Raw genomic sequence first — 18,940 nt, 5'->3', positions numbered from 1 at the left:
ATTTGTTGAAATAGGGTCTTAAAGAAGAGCCAGAGTACCTGGGTGGTATATCCAAGGCATGAAAAATAGGAATCAGTTGTGAGGACAAGGGATGAGATTTGGGCAGAGCAGGTAATGGTCAAAGATCTCCCCAAAGATACTTTGAGTGGGACTGTGAGCAGTCACTGCAGTTGAAAATAGATGAGAGACAGAGGTTCAAGTAGAGAGGTTAGAAGAGGTCACCAACAATGTTTTTATGATCTTTCATTCTGTACACAAAGGACCTGACCGTATGCCCACTCAACTCAGTGGAAAGTTTTTTACTGACTTCACTGAGAGTTGGTTTAGGTCCCCCATACACACAAAGCTACTGGAAGAACTTTAACTGCAACCCTGAACAAGTCCTCAAGAACTCTGCAGACTTTAGTGCCTGTAATGTAAGGAAGATCACTTTAAACCCCAGGTTTCACACTTGAGTGTGCAAAGCAAAGCAAGGAGGAGTGGAATTACTAAAACTCAGATCCACAAAGGTATTAAGGTGCCTAACTGCCACTGATTCAAAAGTATTTAGGAGCCTAAATTCTTTTAACTTCTGAGATTAAAAGTCCATATTGTAACTACTATTGGAAAAGAACAGGAGTCAGTTGAACAGCAATGCAGATGACAGCAATTAGGAATCACATTGACTGGGGGTTTATTTGAGGATAACAAGGAAGTTTCCATGCTATTCAGTTGGAAAGATTTATAATGTTTATTTAAGACTTCATATCAACTTTTCTGAAATAATCAGTTGATTAAACAAAGTTGAGTGACAGTCAGACAATTCATGAATTGTGCAACCATTGTATTAATCCTGTAGAAAATGCCAAAAAGTAAATTAAGGACTTTCCATATGTGTATTGGAAGAAGGACATAAGTAAATAGAGGCTTTAATTACTTGTTTTAGTCAGAGTGTTCAATAGAGACATACTGTTAAGAAATAAGAACAATCCACGGTAATGTAATCTGTTGAAGGAAGTAAAAAAGGAGAGGGAACAGCTTATTGCTTGCAAGATAGTTATTGTGAACTTTAACATTTTGTGTTATTTGATTCTGCTGAAGAATTAGTTATACACAATAATTTTTATCTTGGATTAAAACTACAAGGAAGGCTAACTTTCCTGGCTTGGGTACAGAAAACAAACCCTAGTCAACAGTACTTACACACATGCTTAAACTTTAACTTTAAACATGCTTGAGTAGTTTCCTGAATTGGGAACCTCTAGGGCATATTAATGGTAAAGTCAAACTGCAAAAATCTCGTGCAAATGTGCCTCTCAATACTTCTTTAGGTTGCAAATTTATACTCAGATATTCTTTTCGCCCAGTATTACTACTGACATAATATTTGCAGCACAAATTCAGCTGGCTTCACCACAGCTTCAGTGCTAAGAAACTTGGCTTCATCAGTAAAAGGTGCTGAAGTTTGACTGGTTCTCGTCATGCCCACTAACAGGGGAACAAAGGGGCTGTTGCCCTGGGGCCCAGCCTGAGCCCTGGGGCTTTTAACTTGCTGCTGGAGTAATGCACAGTACGGTGCTGGTGCTTCTGCTGGTGGCAGCACCAGGCAGCATGCTTCAGGGAAGCTGGGAGGAAGGGAGCACAGTGCAATTCAGGTGGTGCTGATGGTGTAATGGAAGTCAGGGGTTCCCAAGCTCTGTGCCCCATCTGCAGGCAGGAGTGACTCTCACTCAGCAGGAGAACAGTGGGTTTATTAGCCAACAGGGCATAGCATCATACAGATGAGTCAGTACAGAAGGCAGAGACAGTCATTCCAATTCATGCTGGGGAAAGGAGGCCCCGAGGGCCCCCTTCCACCACCACCCCCCGAGCTGGGGCCTTGCCTCCTCCTTTGTCTCTCTCTCTCCCAGCCCAGACTAACTGCTTTCCAACTCCCAGTTCCAATTCAAACCCCTCAGGCTCCACCTCCCACTTTGTCTGCAGTCCAGAGGTGTCACCTGGCTGCCTAGGTTACCCTCAGAAGGAACCCCACACCCTCTGTGAGCCACACACACATATACACACGTATCCCCCTCCACAGCACAGAGGGCTCACTGCCTCAGCCTCATCCCTTCTGCTTGAGGTCCTTCCCTTAACGGGGGGTGGTGTGCAGAGAAAGGTTCCCCCTCTTAGCCCAGGGGCCTAGCAAGGCTGTTGGTCCTGCTGCTTGTAATTGGTCAGAATGAAAAGATTCAGTGCAAAAACAAACCTAAACTGAAGAGCTACAACACGTGACCATAACTTCACCATCCAGTCTCATTGGTTATCCATCATCATCCCTTCCTCCCACAACTTCTGTCTGTATCTTTTATATTTAGGGTCTGATTTTCAGATGCATTCACCATTGTCTTAATTCTGCCCCCACTGAAGCTGATTTCAACAGGAACACAATAAAAACAATGCTTTTAAAAATCCCACCCTTTGATGATAAATTTTCCGGGGCAGGAACCTCATCTTATTACCTGTAATTTCCTTATATATTGTGGTTAATGTAGAAGTCAATCATATTTTTATAGCTCTTACTACAGGTTGAACCTCTGAAATCTGGGACTCTCTGGTGTGGCATCATCTGTGGTCCAGCAAGAGCATGGATGTCGCTGGACCAGACAGCTGAGTCTAGAAGCAGGGTCAAGCTGAGAATATGATGTTTGGGAGCCTGGGCTGGGGACAGGCAGCTGCAGCCAGCACTGGGAAGCTGGTGGGACCAGTAAGCCAGCAGGGCTGGCCCATAGTGGCCAGAGGAGGGGAAGTCAGTGGCAGCTGGGAAGCCATGGCTGAGGAGCTGTGGTAGGGCCAGGAAGCCAGCAGCAGCTGAGGAGCAGGAGCTGGACAGGGATAGGAAACCAGGGGCTGGGGGTCAGCAGTGGAGACTGGGGCCAACACACAGGGCTGGAGGCTGGGAGCAGGCCAACCGTCTGGAGGACAGCCTGGGAGTGGGGCTGATGGCTGGAAGTTGACCTCCCATGGACCGGCAAAATCCCTGGTTTGGGACCACTCACGTCTTGAGGATACCAGACCAGGGAGATCTATCCTGTACTACTACTACTAATACTGAGAACTATGTGTCAGATCTATTTTTTGCTACTACTAACAATGATAAAGATGACAGCATTGAAAGTCATGATTTGGATCTGACAGGGGACTTAAAAACAACATGGCAATCAAACGCAACCTGCTTTGAAGGTGGGATAAATATTTTAATGTTTAGTGCAGAGATTACTTTTACCAGCTGATGGTGCATATCTTAACTTTAGCGTTACATTATTTTTCTGTATATTATTCTGGTATTTTGATATATATAATCTCACCTGGGGGATTAGCAGGAAGTTTGTGCTAGAGTTGATACTTGCTATGTCCCAGTAAAGCACTGTGACTCGACAAATGAGTACTACAACTGTTAGCAGTGGCTTCTGGATGGCAAAAATCCATCTTTACCTTACATGAGATATACTGGGAATGCACACAAAATTGGCATCTGTTAGCACTGGGAGGACTGTTGCTGTCTGTGACTAAGTGGGCTGATGAGAAAAAAGCATAGTACCTAATAGTGCTTTTGGATGGTGATGCCAGGGTGTTTTACCAGCAGTTTCCCGGTGAGTGTCGTGGGTCTTATAGACAGGTTTACAATCATTTATTTGACTGTTAGGAGAAGGTTTGGCCTTTTTGACATATTGGAATGGCAACCCAGGAAGTGACAGGGAATGGAGTCCCTACACAGCAGACCATTCATTAGGTTTTAACACAGACAGTCCATTAGTCTTATTTTTTTTAATGTTTGTTCCCTGTTCAGTACTGAAACAAAAACAGATACTGTTTTTCTGGTGTCAGATGGGGGATGACATTTTGCAGCGCATACTGCCCTTCCTCTGTCACTGCCTTGTGCAAAGTCATGTGTAGGGCAGGATGTTCTTCCAAACAGTGACTCCCATATCGTGTAACCTCACACACACCATATGTGCATGGCCATGCCAGTTGAGGTAGGTTAGGCAGGATGGGGCAGACCCATGCCACTCCTGCAGGTATTGCCATTCTGAGGCTAGTATGTCCAGTATTCTGAGGATGCATGGCTGGGCACCCTACCCCTATGCAGTGTACATCACAAAGACTGTTTTAGAGGGCTTTCCATGTGTCACCCAGTCTCAGAGGTTGGTCAAGAGACTGGAAATACCAAGAAGTTATATCTTTTATTGGGCTAAATTCTGTTGGTGAGAGACACAAGCTCTTGAGCTTACACAGGTATTGGGATCCTAAGCTGTGTCTACACGTGCATGCTACTTCGAAGTAGCGGCACTAACTTCGAAATAGCGCCCGTCGTGGCTACACGCGTCGGGCGCTATTTCGAAGTTAACTTCGACGTTAGGCGGCGAGACGTCGAAGTCGCTAACCTCATGAGGGGATCGGAATAGCGCCCTACTTCGACGTTCAACGTCGAAGTAGGGACCGTGTAGACGATCCGCATCCTGCAACGTCGAAATTGTGGGGTCCTCCATGGCAGCCATCAGCTGGGGGGTTGAGAGACGCTGTCTCTCCAGCCCGTGCGGCGCTCTGTGGTCACCGTGTGCAGCAGCCCTTAGCCCAGGGCTTCTGGCTGCTGCTGCTGCAGCGGGGGATTCATGCTGCATGCACAGGGTCTGCAACTAGTTGTCGGCTCTGTGGATCTTGTGGTGTTTAGTGCAAGTGTGTCTGGGAGGGGCCCTTTAAGGGAGCAGCTGGCTGTTGAGTCCGCCGTCTGACCCTGTCTGCAGCTGTGCCTGGCACCCTTATTTCGATGTGTGCTACTGCGGCGTGTAGACGTTCCCTCGCTGCGCCTATTTCGATGTGGTGCTGCGCAACGTCGATGTTGAACATCGACGTTGCCAGCCCTGGAGGACGTGTAGACGTTATTCATTGAAATAGCCTATTTCGATGTCGCCACATCGAAATAGGCTACTTCGATGTAGGCTTCACGTGTAGACGTAGCCCTAGAGTGCTATAGGTAAATACAATGTGGGACAGGTTGTTTAACTTAAGTAAATACATATTTCAAGGGACAATTGAAAGTAAAGCTGCCCGTTAACATCCATCCGCTCATAGAGAGGAAAGGTAGGGAGGAATCAAGGAAAGCAGTTACGGGAGGCTTGTTAGTAGGTTAGAGATTGTTACAATAAGCCATAAATTGAGTGTATCTATTCAGCCTATGATTTTTCATGCCTAACAAAGCTATGAATTTAAGCTCCCAGGCTCATCTTTTGAAATACTGTGCAGGTTTCCTTTGAGGTTAGCACAGAGGTCAGACGGAGAGTGATTGCTTAATGAAAAGCATATACTCACATGTCTTTTATTATTTTTCTGTTTGAGTTCATTTGAGAGCTTAGTGATTGCCCATTATAACCCACATAGTTGCCCTTGGGGAATTTACTGCACTGGATGTGGTACGCCATATATTATGATAGTCATGTGAGATCTACTTCTCTGATGGAGAGTTCTTGGTGGTGGTTTTCAATATGTTAAGATATCTATCCTGGATTTCCTCCGTGGAGCACATTCTGTGACATCAGAGAGCCTGGTTGTAGATAACAAATTTATTTGTGATTTTGGGTGACTACTAATCTATGAAGGCAAATGTGTTCTCTCAGTTTCTCATCTACAGCCGTCTGGAGGATTCAGTTGTCGAAACTGATCCTGGCATCCAGAAAGTTGATGCTGGTGTTAAAATGTTCCAGAGACACTTTAATATAGAAATGGTGGCAGTTGGCATTTTCGTGAACTTTGATGATGGAGCATGTCACCTACCCAGATGATGAAAATCTCACTCGTATATCTGTATCATTCGTTTTATGATGCATTTGTCCAGAAATTCTTCAGAGTGGAAAATGAATAGGTTGGCACATTAGGGATGAATCTAAGTACCCATAGTTGCTCCCATGGGTTGGACAAACCATTTTTTATTGAATATAAAATTGTTATGGGTGAGGATGAAATGGATGCAATTTGGGGGAGCAGGGGTGGGTATGAGGGTGTCCAGTGTCTTATAAACATTTGAGGCAGGAAGCTATGCAGTCAATGTGAGGCATCATGTTTAAACCAGAGAGCGTTTCTGTAAAGGAAACCCCACAAGGGCATAAATCTGCATCATTATGCTTAGAGTGTTAATGAAGACCAGAAAGACTGGGACACAGAGTTATCTTCTGTTGTATTTGCACATAACAGCAGCCAGTGCTCAACTATGCATTACTTTCCTCCTGAGATTAGTTTTGGACTCTACATCTTCATGAGTTTCTGTGACTTCATGATCAGAAAGCAAAAACTGGCAAGGCCCCAACACCTACACAGTTTGGTGAAGTGGCAGAGTCCTACATTAATGGCATGAGGACAGCCTACTGGAGGAACAGATGAGTTGTAAGCAATCATACCAGGCCCAAGATGACATTATGTGTCCCTCTGGGAAGGAACGCTGGAGTGGTTATGCAACTGGAAAAATCATCATAGAAAAATCCCAAACATACTCCTTTGGAGAGGACGTTAAAAAGCGACTACAAAACGAATCAATGTGTCCTTGCTGATGCAAAAAGCAAGAGCTCTCCTATTTGTAATGTACTGAGATCTGATGCACAGATTCATTCACAAAAAGGGGAATTCAGACACTAAGGATCCTTAACAACTACCCCAAAGGGAAGTTGAAGAGGTTTCACAAGTACACCAACAAGTTCCTGTGCCTAATAATGTGACGGAGTAGATATGCCACAGCTGGGAATTCCAACAAACAACATAAAGGGCCAGGATGTGGAAGTATGATTTATAGCAGAGAATTGCTATAGTTGGTCAATTTACATATGTGCATATCTTGTTATATCTGTACTATGATTTGGGATGTGATTACCTATATTCAGACTCTCTTTCATAGAGCTAGTGCAAGTGTAAGTAGCAGTGTAGATGTAGAAGTATGGTTAGCAGCAGTGGAATAATGGCTGACATGCACTGAGTAGATACCCAGTGGTTTCAGAAAGGTTTGTATTCAGCACAGCTCAGCTGTGCTTTCACTGCCATTACTAGTGATACCATGCTGGTTTGATAAGAGCTAGTGCAAATATGTGTACACAAATAGGGGAAATCATAGCTTATAGTGTAGACATGGCTGTAGTGTTTCAAAATGATTTCCTCTATTTTTTCTTTTAAAAATAAAGATGATAAAGACAAGATATTAACAGAAAAAACAATGGAAAAAAAAACCCCCAAACCAAAACCTTTTTCTTCATAGCAAGTACTTGCCATGTAGAGATTAGTGACGTACTGAATATCAGTTTGAGATCTGGAAGCAAGATATATTTTAAAAAGCTAATCCACTAAATGAATCTTTTATTGTGCAGTCTCTTTCCCCTTAAATCACAGTATCCATTAATGGCATTTCCAGTCAGATAATGTCAGGAAAAGAAAAAAACCATGAGATATTAGCAAGTATTTTGTGGGTAGTTCTGTGAATATTTAGTTAAATGCAACTTGCTAAGAGAGTCTGTGACTAAAATGCATCAGTCATGCTTCATGAAGTTTAATCTTACTTTCCCTTTTCTTTGCTTTTTGAGATCATCTATTGTTTAGATAGTAGAGCTGCCTGACTCATTTGTGGTGAGTAACATTAAAGCGAGCACCCCTATTGTGCTCAGGAACAGTTCCTGATTTCTGAAAAATGTATCTATTTGTAAATATTCATAGCATAGATTGCTTATGCAAGTTTAATTTATATGTTGCTTGCTGGTTATGCAATACAATATTTCTGTTATTATTTCTATTTCATTAGTAATTTATGGATGGGTCTGGTTACCAAAGCCTGGCACAGTTCTGCTATCCTGACTAGATAACCATGATTTATAGAAGAACACATAACAACAACTAGTCTTGTTCATACACAAACAAAAGTGCAAACAGAACAGCTCAGAGGTGACATTATATATCTTAAAGTTCCAGTGGAAAACTTCTGAAAACCAGAAAAGTTTAAAAAAATTCACCAACAATTCTCATTTTTTAAACAAAGTGATTTATGGATGAATAGATTATTTTGTTCCAAATTGTTCTGATTAAGTCCTCTTGGTACCTGACACTGGAAAGCACAGAGCACATGCACAGTGCAGGAGGTGGTACTCAGCAACTGCAGGATCAGGCATTAAAATAATTATTCCTGGTCTGCAACATTTTTATAAACAATGTTAACATGAACTGTACTTCAACCTATTGTCTGCTAACTGATTAGCAATGCAGATATGGCCAGAAGATGTAAGGGTCAAATCTAGACTTGAATGTCATCTAATCGGTGCAAAACAAAAAGCAGTCAAGTAGCACTTTAAAGACTAGCAAAATAGTTTATTAGGTGAGCTTTCGTGGGACAGACCCACTTCAGACAGAAGTGGGTCTGTCCCATGAAAGCTCACCTAATAAACTATTTTGCTAGTCTTTAAAGTGCTACTTGACTGCTTTTTGTTTTGATAGTGTATAGACTAGCATGGCTTACTCTCTGTTACTAATCGGTGCAAAGTTTGAGAAGGAGAACTACAGTACCACACAACGTTTCTGTACAATGGTTCTACCCAGTTTACACTGGACTTGTTTTTGGGGGTGACTCTGCCAACTTGTGCCTTCTTGTGGCTGTACATGGTGTCACTGCAATTCCATGTTACTTTGCCACACAATACTAGCAGTCATTGGGCCCTAGGCCACACAGCTTCCCCTTATGATTCCAGACAGGTCATTTATTGTATTTCTCCTGAAGGTGAGAAAAGCCAGATAGACTATGAGTCTCGTGATCCCAGCAGAAAGCTAATAATCCCAGGCTCTGCATAGTCCTGGCTCCTTTTTCTTTAAGAGGTTTGACTATCCTTTTGATGGGCTGTCTGGGGAATCCAGGCCCCATGGCTCTCACTGGGTTCCAGCCAAGGCACCCTTCATTAAGCAGCTGGGACCAGTTCCTCACAATCCCTTTCTACTTCCATGGGCAGCTTCCACTTCATCTCTCTTGTAGGCCTTTTCAAGAGTGCCTTTCTCTGATTCTTCCTCTATGCAAATTCAGCATGCTGGGTAGTTTCTTGCTAGTTGGCTAGTGAAGGAGTTAACTCGCAATTCTCTCTCTGACAAACACGGGTTCCTCTGTTCTGCAGTCTTATGCCTCAATAATTAGATGTAGTTCAGGAGATGGCAAGCCTACCTATTAACCCTTTAGTGGCTGTTGCAGATTGGGTTCCATACACCTCATGACAACATGTACACCATATTAACAGCAGTTCCACTAACATTGTTTTCATGTTAGTGTAGAAGCGAGTTTTTGCCCCCAAAAGCTTATGCTCCAAAATATCTGTTATTTTATAAAGTGCTACAGGACTTCTTGTTATATATGTTCAATGATCTTCTGTTTTGTGCACATTTACCTGTTTGGTAGAGTTAAAAACATATGAGGAGTCAAATTCTACCCTTAGTGATATTGACCTAAATTCTGAATAACTCCACTGAAGTCAGACATAAGCGTCCTTCTGTTGTAATACTAGTATATGCACAGTTCACCATTGTCTATGCAAATGTATTATTTGTTTGTGTTTGCATACACTCTGCATGCATACTCTCTCACTGAAAACAGGGGCCAGAAGCTGTGTTGCTGTCATTAATGAAATGTGTCACATGAAGAATGAATATAGGTTCTTTAAAGAGTTTTCCTTTTTCCCCTATGAAGACCACCTGGGTAATCTGGCTGAACAATTGTTCAACTGCATGATCACATTTCTGCTGAGGAAGACAAAATGGGAGGTTTTATGTCAGCTTTCTATGGGAAGAATTGGAGCATTCGGGAATGTTTCCACTGATCATGGTGCTTTAATATGAAAAACATAGGTGCATATGGTGTTTAGGTTTATCTTCTTGTGTTGCCTAAACTAATCTGCAAATTTCAGCACAGCTAATCAAGTAAGTGGCTCCCCATATTTTAAGAAATCTCACAAAGGTAGTTATTATTACCTACTTATCACAGAATTTTTATTGTAAAATAGCATTGTGTTTTCCTTTTATCTCCGGTCATTTTATGATGCAGGTCTCATGTTTATGTATTTTACAACATAATGATCTCAAAGCCTATGAAAAATAATTGTACTACTATTATACCAACTGAAAGTGGGGACCTATTGTGCGAGACACTTGGAAAGAGATAAGTCACTGTTCTGAGACTCTTAACAATCTAATAGATGAGACAAACAAAGGATAGAATGGGAAATGCAGCCACAGAAACGGAACATGACATGTTCATGAGCAACACTGTTTAATGGAGCTAGGTACAGAACTCAGTTCTGCTGAGTCTCACTCCAGTCTCTTGTCCACAGATCATGTTGCCTATGAAATTTCATTTTTTTCCCCCAGGAAGCAACTGATATGTTGTGTTTTAAGTAGACCTGTTCAACCAGAATGACATGTTATCCATGAGATTCGGGGTAAGCATGTCCTGCAATGAGAACTTGGGCATTTTTCTGGAAAATGCTCACATGGACAAATTAGTTTTGTCTGTGTGGGTCTGGGATTGAAGGTCATAGTTAACAGAGATTTTCATGAGGTGGGGAACAGTTTGGGTGAAGGATTTACATCCAGTGATATTTTTGCTCAGCTTGCAGCACAAGAACATTATGTAAGGTGCCTGGATATAGCAACTGACGGAGGAGAAGGAATCAACCTGTTTTGAGCAGGGCTGTTTTCTGCCTACCTATGGACTCTAGACCAGGGTTTGCCAACCTATGTGTAGGGATCCAAATATGGGTTGTGATTACATTTCAAAAGGGTCACCAGCTTGGCTGGGCAGCTCCACAGGTGGCTATTAAGAAGCCGTACACACTCCTGAAGTAGTTCTTTATTGGATTAACAGCCATGAGGCAGTTAAGCCAATCAATTACATTGAGAACCATTTCAGCTGCAGGGCAGAGAGCTGCATGCCTGAGAAACAGCACCCAGCTCAGGTGAGGTGGGGGCCAGAGTCTGAGGTTGGGAGAGAGGGCTGATCAGCTCCCTGGCTTCCAGACTCTGAAGGAGATGGGGTCCCCACAGACCCCAGCAGGGTTCCAGCAGTGCTGCGCCCCAGCCGGCTTCTAGGTGCAGTGGTCCCCTGTGCCTCCCCAAGCTCCCTCCAGCCTGTGAGTGACTCCTTGCCCCTGAGTGTGACTCCCCTAGTCCCCTACAGCCCCCTGAGTAAGACAACCTTAGCTCCCTTCAGCCCCCGAGTGAGACACTCTTAGCTCCCTTCAGGCTCTGAGTCTGACTCCTCTAGCCCCCTCCATGCAATGTGTGTGACTCCCCAGCCTCCTGCAACCCCAAGTGACTCCTAGTCCCTGAGCGAGACACCCTTAGCTCCCTGCAGACCTGACTCCTAGCCTCTGAGTGCGACTTCCCTAGCCCCCTACAACACCTGAGTATGACTTTCCAAGCCCCTGACTGTGGGTTTTAAGCCGAGGGGAGCAGTTGGGGATGAGTGTCTTTCCATGACCACAACTCTAACTATAGTAAATGTAGCATTATTGTTTGATTAATATAGTTTCCCTTTTCTATGAAATAACTATTATGAATATAAACATGAAGGAGCACAATTTTATATTCTTGCCTCAGGTGCAAAAGTAGCTCATTACGGCTCTGCTCCCCCTGCCCCTGGCCCCTGTTTTTGAATTGCCTTGGGTCACCAAGTGTTCCTGAATTGTCAAAATGGGTCCCTGTCTGGAGAAGGTTGGGAACTGCTGCTCTAGACTGTCTCTAGACTGTCTCTTAACATCACAGTATATAAGGGACTTCCAAAAAAAATCAGATGCAACAGTGAAGGCACTAGTTTATATCATGAAGTCTCTGGCATGTCTCCCTTTCAGGTAAAACCTCTCTTTAGGGTAGGGTCTTTGGTTTTTCAGATTTTACTAATTTACTTTTTGCTAAGATTGACCTCTTTCAGGGTAATTGTGTTGTTGGTCTTAGCTGGGGTTTTGCGATAGAACAAGAGGTTATTCTGATGTGGAAACTTATGGCTACCTTGCTGCTTGCAATAGTTACCTTGAAGCAGATCCTGTTCCTGGTGATGAACAGGATGGGATGGCAGGCAGACTGAATATGAACCCAGCAGCAAAGCACTGGGTACCCAAAGGTTAATCAAAACAACAGGAAGTTCTATGGTGGCACCATAAAGACTGAGAGATGGTTCTACCAGCCTTCTAGTTGTTTTTGCTGAAACAGACTAAAACAGCTACCTCTCTGAAACCAAGTTTAGTGTGTGTGAAATCCAGATCTAGAGTACAGTTTGTTGGATCATTTTTACTGATTTTGTTTTAGAGAAATACACAGTTTCCTCCAAGACAAACCATTTCACAAAGCATTATTTTCATTGGTGGAGACAAGAGTGAGGCTCTGACTCTACATACTGGTGGTTAGGGGTTTGGGCTGGTCTGGGAAACAACCTGGGGTAGGTCCCTGCTTGACTAATTGGAAGTGATACTGGATGAAAGTCTCTGCTCTGAATGAGGCATGAGAGGGCCATAATCTTGACACTGGCATGAGCACAAACTTTGAAACCTGGGCAGTTGCAACAACAAAATGGAATTATCATCCTGCGGTCACCTCTAATCAAGAGCTCAATTTTTGTGGATTGTGAGAAAGGCATTCATAACTAGCTATGTATCTGACCATGACAACCAGAATTATGTTATAATAATGAATTGTTTTTTATTAAAACTATCACCATAAACACAACCTTTGTTCTTCTAAATAATGGATTTTGCAGCTTTAAAATCTGACATCACATATTTAGTTTTCTTGTAACATTTATTAAGTATCATGATCCAAATTCAGTGCTGGCTTACCCAGGTAAAAGGGACTGACCCATGCAATAACAGAATTTCTCCCATTATTTAGTATTTATCCTACTTAATTGATTGAAATTTCACATTGGAAAATAGGAACTGTAGAATGAAATATTTAGGGAAAATATCAGAGCCCACTGAACAGGAAGAGACCAAGTGAGCTAAATTTCTTTTACTTGTATAGCAATACATAAGAACTTGAAATATAATATCATGTTACATTCACATCAACTTAAAAGACAAAACAATTACAGTTCCCAGGCTCTGAGAACCATTGCAGCTACATGCCACCTGACTCCAGCTTTGAGTAAATCTTTTTTAGCAGAAATATAATGAAAAACTCACATTTTTGCATGGTCCGCATGACACTAGGAAACTGAAAGTCATGTAAGTATTACCTAAGGTGCCTGGATGTAGTAACTGATAGAGGAGAAAGAATCAACAATTTCATGAATGAGGGTTAGATGTGGTTGGATACTTGAGCGGACTAAGCCTGGGAATGGGAGACAGAGGACTATTTTCTAATTCCAACTTCACAAATGACCTTGCAATGTCATTTCAGACAAGTCACTTACTCAATAGCCCCATCTATAAAACAGGAATTATATTACCCTAGAGGGGTATGTTAGAGCTATGGACACAAGTGATAAATATTGTAATACATTGAGTTCATTAGAACCTTAAAATCAAAGCTCTGGAAATCTGAACTCCTGGGGAAGGAAATCAAAGAAAGTTTTTTTTTATCTGCCTCAAAACCAACAAATTTTACAGAATTTTACTCCCAGATCATAATCTAGTCTAGCTTTTATATCACTGTGAGCTGTCTTGAATGAGTTGTACATGATTTTCTCCTTCTCTTCAGTTTTTATTCCACTGCATTGTGTTGTACCTTCATTTAAGTTTGCTCGTAGAAGAAGCTATGTACACAGGCCCTCACTTCAAAAAATCATTTAAGTTGAAAAATAAATGGTTGTGTCCCGCTCAATAGCCTAATGATCAGAGAATGAGATCACGCAAATATACAACAGAGCCATCCAGAAGAGACGCTTGTAGATGCTTGATTACTGCCCACTATCCTGGCTGGCTTTCTCACTCTTTCTATTTAATATTCACGAAGTTAGGTGGAGCCTTTACAACACAGTCCTGAGAAAGATATGCTGTAGAGCTGCACCCTACCAGGAGTGCTGTGAGGCATTTTGCCTCAAGTTTATCCTGGAACTTCCCATTGGATAGAGGGAGTACACATGCTATTAGGCCACTTAATTGGGGTGGAGGTTTCAAGTTTTCACTGGGGTCCCCCTGCCTTGTCCCACCTGAGCTCTTTTCCTTGTGCAGTCTGAGCCCCTAAAGTAAATGAGAAAGATCAGTTCATCCTGCCTTTATTTTGAGCATGCCAGGAAAGTGTGTGTGGGGGGGGATGGGAGTGAAGGCTTCTTCTGACCTCCCACACACAATGCCTCTGCACAAATGCCAGTTAGAATCTAAAATTCTCATGTCTATATTCTATACATGAACAAACATACTCATCAATTCTTGGACGTCTTACATGTTTTAATAGAAAAATAGGTAGAACTCAGCTGTCAAATGAAAGGCAGCTACATACTTGGGAAATTTAAGGTTCTTTCTTACCTATCATCTATGCAATGTGCAAAGCACAGTTTCTGAATGGTGTAATTCCCCACACTAGATCTATCTGTCTATCTAATCTGATGCCTATATGACTCCTAACAATGCAGTATCTGCTTCAGTCAGCTATGTAAAATCAGGTTTCTGTATAATGTTGAGTATGTGAAGAAAATCTGAATTTCAGACCTAATCACATCTAAATTTATTTTAATCGGATAAATTAAATTAATGCATTAGTCATCAGATTAGAGCAGATCCAAATGCTCCTCTTAAAATCTGCTGATGGTTAAATTAAACATACAGATTTTTAGGTGTAAAACATTATTTTAAAATGTTCCAGGGATACTTATGTGAATTGTTTGTTCAAGCAATCTGTCCTTATTGTCTTCCCTTTCCTTAACTTACCTATTTTTAGGGGTGTTGTAAATTTTCATGGATGTTCTATAATTCTGAGCCAAGATTATATGACTTTCTCTGCAGGGTAATTTATAGCAGAAGCTGTTTTGTGAACGCACTCTATAGAAAGGGCATGTGACACTAGAAAAAGAAGGTAACATAGCAGAGGAGATGGGCTGACATTGCTGTCACTGCAGGAATGCTGCTTTACACATTTGCATAGGTTTATTTGTGGCTGAGAAGAACTAACAGACTAACAGAGTTTATCCAGGGCTGTGTCTATGCTGCAGCAATCCTCCAAAAATTTTTCTGGAAGAGATTGTCTGAAAATACTTCTTTTGAAAGACAGAGTCCACACACACAAAAGTGGATTGAAAGACTGATCCACTTTTTTGATAGAGACTGTCCACACAGCCCCTGCTCTTTTGAAAGAATGGGGCAGGGATCGAAAAATCCCATGCCATGAAGACTGCTCGTTTGAAAGAAGAGCCTGCAGAGCGTCTAAGCATGCTTTTTTTTTTTTTTATTTTCGAAAGAATGTTTCGGAAAATGGTGCTCTTCTATATCTGGGAGAAGAAAAGGGCTGTGTTCTTTTGATTTCAGATTTCAGGCCCAGCTTTTCCCCACAAAAAACAAAAAACAAACAAAAAATTGCTAGTATAGACATAGCCTTGGAAGTGGAGAGAGAAAGGAGGACACTATTTATATGAAGAGTATGCAGTTTTATTTACATCTATTACGTGACTAGGGACGCCACTCCAAAACTCCCAGCAAGGTTCCAATAGAGATCTCAATAAACCCCGATGGCGCTAGTGGACTTAGCCTTACGGAGAGTAAGTAGACTCTTCCTCCTCTATAGCCTTACACCCACCAAAAGACCCTGCCTGGAAAACACAATATTGAACTGCTCCCCTCTTTCATATCAGAGGTAGGAGTGAAAAGATGAGAAGAACCAAAAGCTGCATGAGAAAACCCCTGACTATGCCACATGAGTGCCCCAAAGTGATGCTCAAGCAGCATACTACATTACTGAGATCTCAGCTGGAGTCTTTCTAATGAACCAACAACACTGGAATCCAGCAAATTTGTGACAACTGTAATTTAAATGGTTAGACTGAGACTCCTGTGTTCAGGGTGAAAGGTGAAAAAAGCCACAAATGTTGTCTTATGAAAAAATCTCTTTCAGATCCCAAAACTATTCATCAGGCAGATATCACCAGAGATCCTGCCACTAGAATAGTAGTGTGTATGGTGGGGCTGAAATGGAGAACCCCACTGCCCAGTGTTAGCAGTGCAGACAGCACAGGTGCCTGAGGCCAGGCCCATATGCAACATGTAACTCCACCTTCTCTCCTTCTCTGTGAGAAGGGAAGAGAGGAGGTGGTGGTATCACTTGCTAGAAGAGGAGAGGGAAGAGAAGAAAAGGAAGGAGTCACTAGAACATAGCCTCATCTGCTGCCCAGGGAGATCACTTGCATCAACTCATCTGGCCCCAGAAAGCGTTTCCACTTCTCTCAGTTGTGTCCTGGCAAGTGGCATGAGCATTTGTCAGTTCCAAATATGTTAGATCTCTTTTTTAAATTCTCAGAGCTCCTTAATAATGTCTTCTGTCCAAGAAAGAAAGAAATGAGAATGCAAAATTAAGAAAGAACAAAATAAATTATAAAAATGCAAATCCATTAAAATAACTGACTTGTAGAGAAACAATCTGTTCACATGTAAAAATGTTAGGGTTAGGATCTAATTGGAGGAGTAATTGCTATTTTAATAAGCATTAGAACTACTTACTATGTACTGCATCTTGTGACGGATTGCTATGGTAATTACCCAGCAATTTGCCAGAAGTGAGGATACAGTGGATGTCATTCTCAAATAGTCATGTACTTTGTACAAAACCTTCTCATTCACATATGCTCTGTGCAGCTCATCCTAAGATTTTTTCACCTCAAATAATAAAATACAATTTTATTTTTTGCAATTTTTTTTCACTGCTGTTTGCTGTCATTCTTGTCGAGGGTTGTGATGCATTGAATTCGTGATGGAGAAATAACCGCTTGCAAAACACATGTAATGGCAGTGACTTTCAGTCACATATAGCTTAACTGAAAATTGGGCATGCCACACTTCCTCTGAATAGAAAGTACAAAACCAATGCTCAACAAATGCATAATTTTTAATGAAGTGGGCTCAGTGCTGTTCCAGGTTAGTTCCCCCTGTGAATGTTGTGCTGGCAATCAGCTGAAGCAGAAAATGAATATTTGAATTAATGTGGGTACGAATTTGCAGTGTGGTTTAAGTAGGTGATATTCTAATTAGTTTTTGCCTACTTTTTGCATAGTTATTTTAAAGAAATATAGCAATATAATACACTTATATTTTTACTTTTGGCTGTGACAATCAATATGTACTGTGCATATTGCTTGATATCTTAATAAGTGACTTAATAAGTGACTTACTAATAACTGACTTATTAAGTACTTAATAAGTGTTCCTATGTTTGAAATTATTTAATACAGTAAATCCTTGATTTAACGGACTAGTAGGGGGCAAGTGGTGTCTGTTAATGCCAGAAGTCAGTTATATCTGAATGGTTCTGCTGTATGATGATGCTCTGACCTTCCCAGTCCATCGCTCACTGCTGTCCTCCAAAGCTGCCTAAGAAAAACAAATCAAAAACAGCTTTGAACTCAGTACCTTCTTCTCAACGGTAGTGTGATAATACCAGGCCTCAGCAAAAATTTACTTCAGGGTTTACCCAGTTTGTTATAACTTGTACTTCATAGAGATTTCCCAAAAGCCACCAGCACTTTAGAAAACATTTCTGGTAAACCAAATCAAATAAGATTTCAGTTTAAATGTGTCATACTACAGAAGAGCCCTCCCTGTGGCAAAAACTGAGTGCTGTTATCACTGGCAACTGTGAGAGGAATACCACTACCGAAGAGAGAAGCACCACAACTGTTTACAGCTCTGATGCAATACAGATACGATTCTTTTCCTCATCCTGATGTGTATCCTGCATTTGTCCTTTCAGCTTCACTGATGGTTAATAAAAAGTAATTCAATTTCCAATCCTACTTTTTAGTTTTAATTAAACCCTCCTCCACCACGCTTATCTTGCTGTCTTGCTTCATTTCAAGAGAGATGTTCATTCTATTTCTCCATAAAATAGAGACCATCTTTCTTATTTTAATATCTCTCCTTTCGAGTTTTTTCTCCACTTGCATTGCTTGAATAAATATCTCCAACTGGAGAGGATGATAAACACTGATAAAGGAGACAAAAAAGCCTCCTACCCACAACATAATAGCACTAATGATTGCTACTGCTATCCATCTGATTTATAGGTTAAAAAAAAGAAAAAACAGCCTTGAAGACAAGGGGTTGTTTACTCTTGGAAACTACTAAATCATGGCTTGATTTTTTGTTTGTTTTTCTTCCCCGAGCATTTATTTTTCAAAAAGCCATAGTGAAGAAATATTGCAATGTTCACCATGAAAATTCAGTACTCTGATGGGCACAAGGTGAGTGAATGTATTGCAGGAGAAGTGCATGGATTGTACTGTAAAATATATGCAGCAATAGTAAGTTCCTGGGCCATTTGGGAAGTAGAGATACAGAGGAGATGGTGGAATGAAAGGGCAGCAATGTCCAGTGTTTTTGATAGGTATGACATAAATGATATCTTTTCTGCTGTTCATAAACAAGGACACACTGATATCATGCCACAGGCCTTCATTGTGCATGGTGCAGAATTACCTGCCTCAAGGGAGCACTGCGCCTCTTGGAACTCCCTGGCAGGAGCCCTTTGGTGGGCTGCAGCATCTACTCCTCTCTATGGCTGGTAGCAGAAGGTCAGTACCATGCAAAGCACAGGGAAATCTTTTTCCCACTCCTTTTGAGTGGTGTCTAGAAGGAATATTTGCAGATTTGAGACTGTTGCCTGCCCACTCTGGGTGAGTTCCTTCAGCCCTACTGCATCAGAGACCTGCACAAGGGGAAGGAACATTTCTGCCTTTAGAAAAATGCATAGTGAATAAAGGATTCTACAAGAATCCATAAAGGTACAA

The 18,940-nt window shown here is 41.7% G+C and overlaps 1 protein-coding gene across 1 annotated transcript in view; it reads left to right on the top strand.

Annotated features, from left to right (window-relative positions):
* The window catches only part of MYOM2 (myomesin 2), a 214,333-nt gene extending 195,720 nt beyond the window's left edge, over window positions 1–18,613 (top strand). Inside the window, exon 39 of the mRNA XM_074991185.1 lies at window positions 9,710–18,613. Within this exon, the coding sequence (XP_074847286.1) occupies window positions 9,710–9,751 (42 nt within the window). The 3' untranslated portion in view covers window positions 9,752–18,613. The remainder of the gene's footprint in view (window positions 1–9,709) is intronic.
* The last annotated feature ends 327 nt before the right edge of the window (window positions 18,614–18,940 follow it).

Source organism: Carettochelys insculpta, chromosome 3, assembly GCF_033958435.1.
Source record: "Carettochelys insculpta isolate YL-2023 chromosome 3, ASM3395843v1, whole genome shotgun sequence".
Taxonomy (NCBI): Eukaryota; Metazoa; Chordata; order Testudines; family Carettochelyidae; genus Carettochelys; species Carettochelys insculpta.
The sequence above is the reverse complement of the archived record's forward strand: the minus strand, read 5'-3'. Positions and strand labels throughout refer to the sequence as shown.